At 45.7% G+C, this 1,731-nt stretch overlaps 1 protein-coding gene across 1 annotated transcript in view; it reads left to right on the plus strand.

Moving 5' to 3' along the window:
- The window catches only part of T265_01362 (hypothetical protein), a gene marked incomplete at both ends in the record, with an annotated part of 24,726 nt that overhangs the window by 5,167 nt on the left and 17,828 nt on the right, over positions 1-1,731 (plus strand). The window contains one exon of the mRNA XM_009165368.1: positions 302-590. Coding sequence (XP_009163632.1) covers positions 302-590 — 289 coding nt within the window. The remainder of the gene's footprint in view (positions 1-301; positions 591-1,731) is intronic.

Raw genomic sequence — 1,731 nt, forward strand, 5'->3', positions numbered from 1 at the left:
TCAGTGGGCTTCAAGTGGGGGGAAAGGAGCTATGCATTGAAGGCAATAGCTATTTACTCATCCGTGGTTATCGCCTAGAGAGGTTTCTCGATGCGCAATGTCGTATCAGCAGCCATTACGCATTTTAAAACAGGTAGCAGGGTCATTGCCATTCGTGTGGCGGATAGAAAAAAATGTAAGCTAAGTATTCGCTTAAATTTCAGGCATACTACAATGGTGCCAGAATCTTCCTTGTTGCTTGTCGTCATTTTCGGTACTGCTCTTCCAGTTTATCCGAACTTCGTTCCCCCCCCCCTTAAAGACACAAGAACATTGACCAACATATGGAGACAGCACTCGAGCACTATCCCGAAACGTTCGCGCAAGTCTCCATGTTGTTTGTACAGTGTAAAGTGGGCAATCACCCTATCAAGGCATTTGTGGACTCAGGTGCCCAAAGTACCATAATGAGCGAACGTTGTGCTCAACGCTGCAACCTTGAGCCGTGGATAGACAAGAGATGGGCCGGTATGGCCTATGGAGTGGGAACACAAACTATCATCGGACGTGTGCACAATGGCCAAATAGAAATTGGTGGAGCTTTCTTACCGGTAAGCCGAAAGTTAAACCCACAAAACTGCGGTTAGCAGTTTTGTTCTGTAACGTGATCCTACCGGATTTATTGGACAAACCTTAGTTGATCATTGGGACGGTTTTTTTGTAGCGTGTCCGCCTAAAGAACTAGCACTTTTTACTGGAACTACTAAATTAAGTCTACTGTTTTGGCTAGTAAATATTTTTTCTGCTTTTTTCGCGTTCATTGTTGGGATTTTCCGCTTAGCTGTTTGTTGAAATGAAAGATTTTTCCTTCCTGTTATTTTTCTTTCGTTGTGTTGTTTGCCTTCCGTATGCATTTCCTGGATCTGTCTCTCGACGTCCTCCGATTCTGACTTCGAAGTGCTTCCGATGCTGTTTGAGCGGATGGCTTTCCAGACGACTCATGACCTGCATAACTAACCAACTCAACTTCTGGTGTCATTTTTCCTGATGGGATACTCGGAGCGGCCTTCATCAATCGGGACTGGTGCCCTTTTGCATCGACCTTGTTAGCGTTAATAACAATAACTAATGAGGCGCGAATTCACTCGTGTTCTTTGTTGATGATACTGAACGACTTCGACTGCTGTTTGTTCCGGTTGCACTGGTTCTTCAACTCTCAAAACTATTACAGTCAAATGAGGGTAAAGTGAGGGTTACTCGGGAATGGTTGAAATCTCGAAATCCAGAAAGTTCCATCTAGGCGAGTTTCATAGGCACCATCACAGACAGCAAAGCACCACTAATGAATACTGTACCCATTGGTGTACGCTTAAGTGACATTAACGGACACAAAACAACAGATGTGGGTGCTGGTGTTGAATCGATCCCGTATTCGGGTGCCTGATTGACGCGCTTATAGCCTGAATCTGCAGAATAGCGTTCATTAGGTACTGCAGGGAAAGCCAATAATAAAGAAGTATGGAAGGAATCGACAGCCGCTTGTTTTCGCTTATTCATCCTGCCGTTCACAGCAAATAAGATGACCTGGCTAGTGTCGCTACGCTGCGGTCGATATGGTCGATGTTGGTTGTCCCCGGCGGTTAGGCTTTGAGCCAAAGGCTTTGGTTGAGGACCCTAATCGTCCTGTCTAGGTGTGGGCGCCCTGACAGTATCCCAGCCCTCGTACCACCATGACATGCAGAACTAACAATA

This window comes from Opisthorchis viverrini, assembly GCF_000715545.1.
Source record: "Opisthorchis viverrini unplaced genomic scaffold opera_v5_14, whole genome shotgun sequence".
In the NCBI taxonomy this organism is placed as follows: domain Eukaryota; kingdom Metazoa; phylum Platyhelminthes; class Trematoda; order Opisthorchiida; family Opisthorchiidae; genus Opisthorchis; species Opisthorchis viverrini.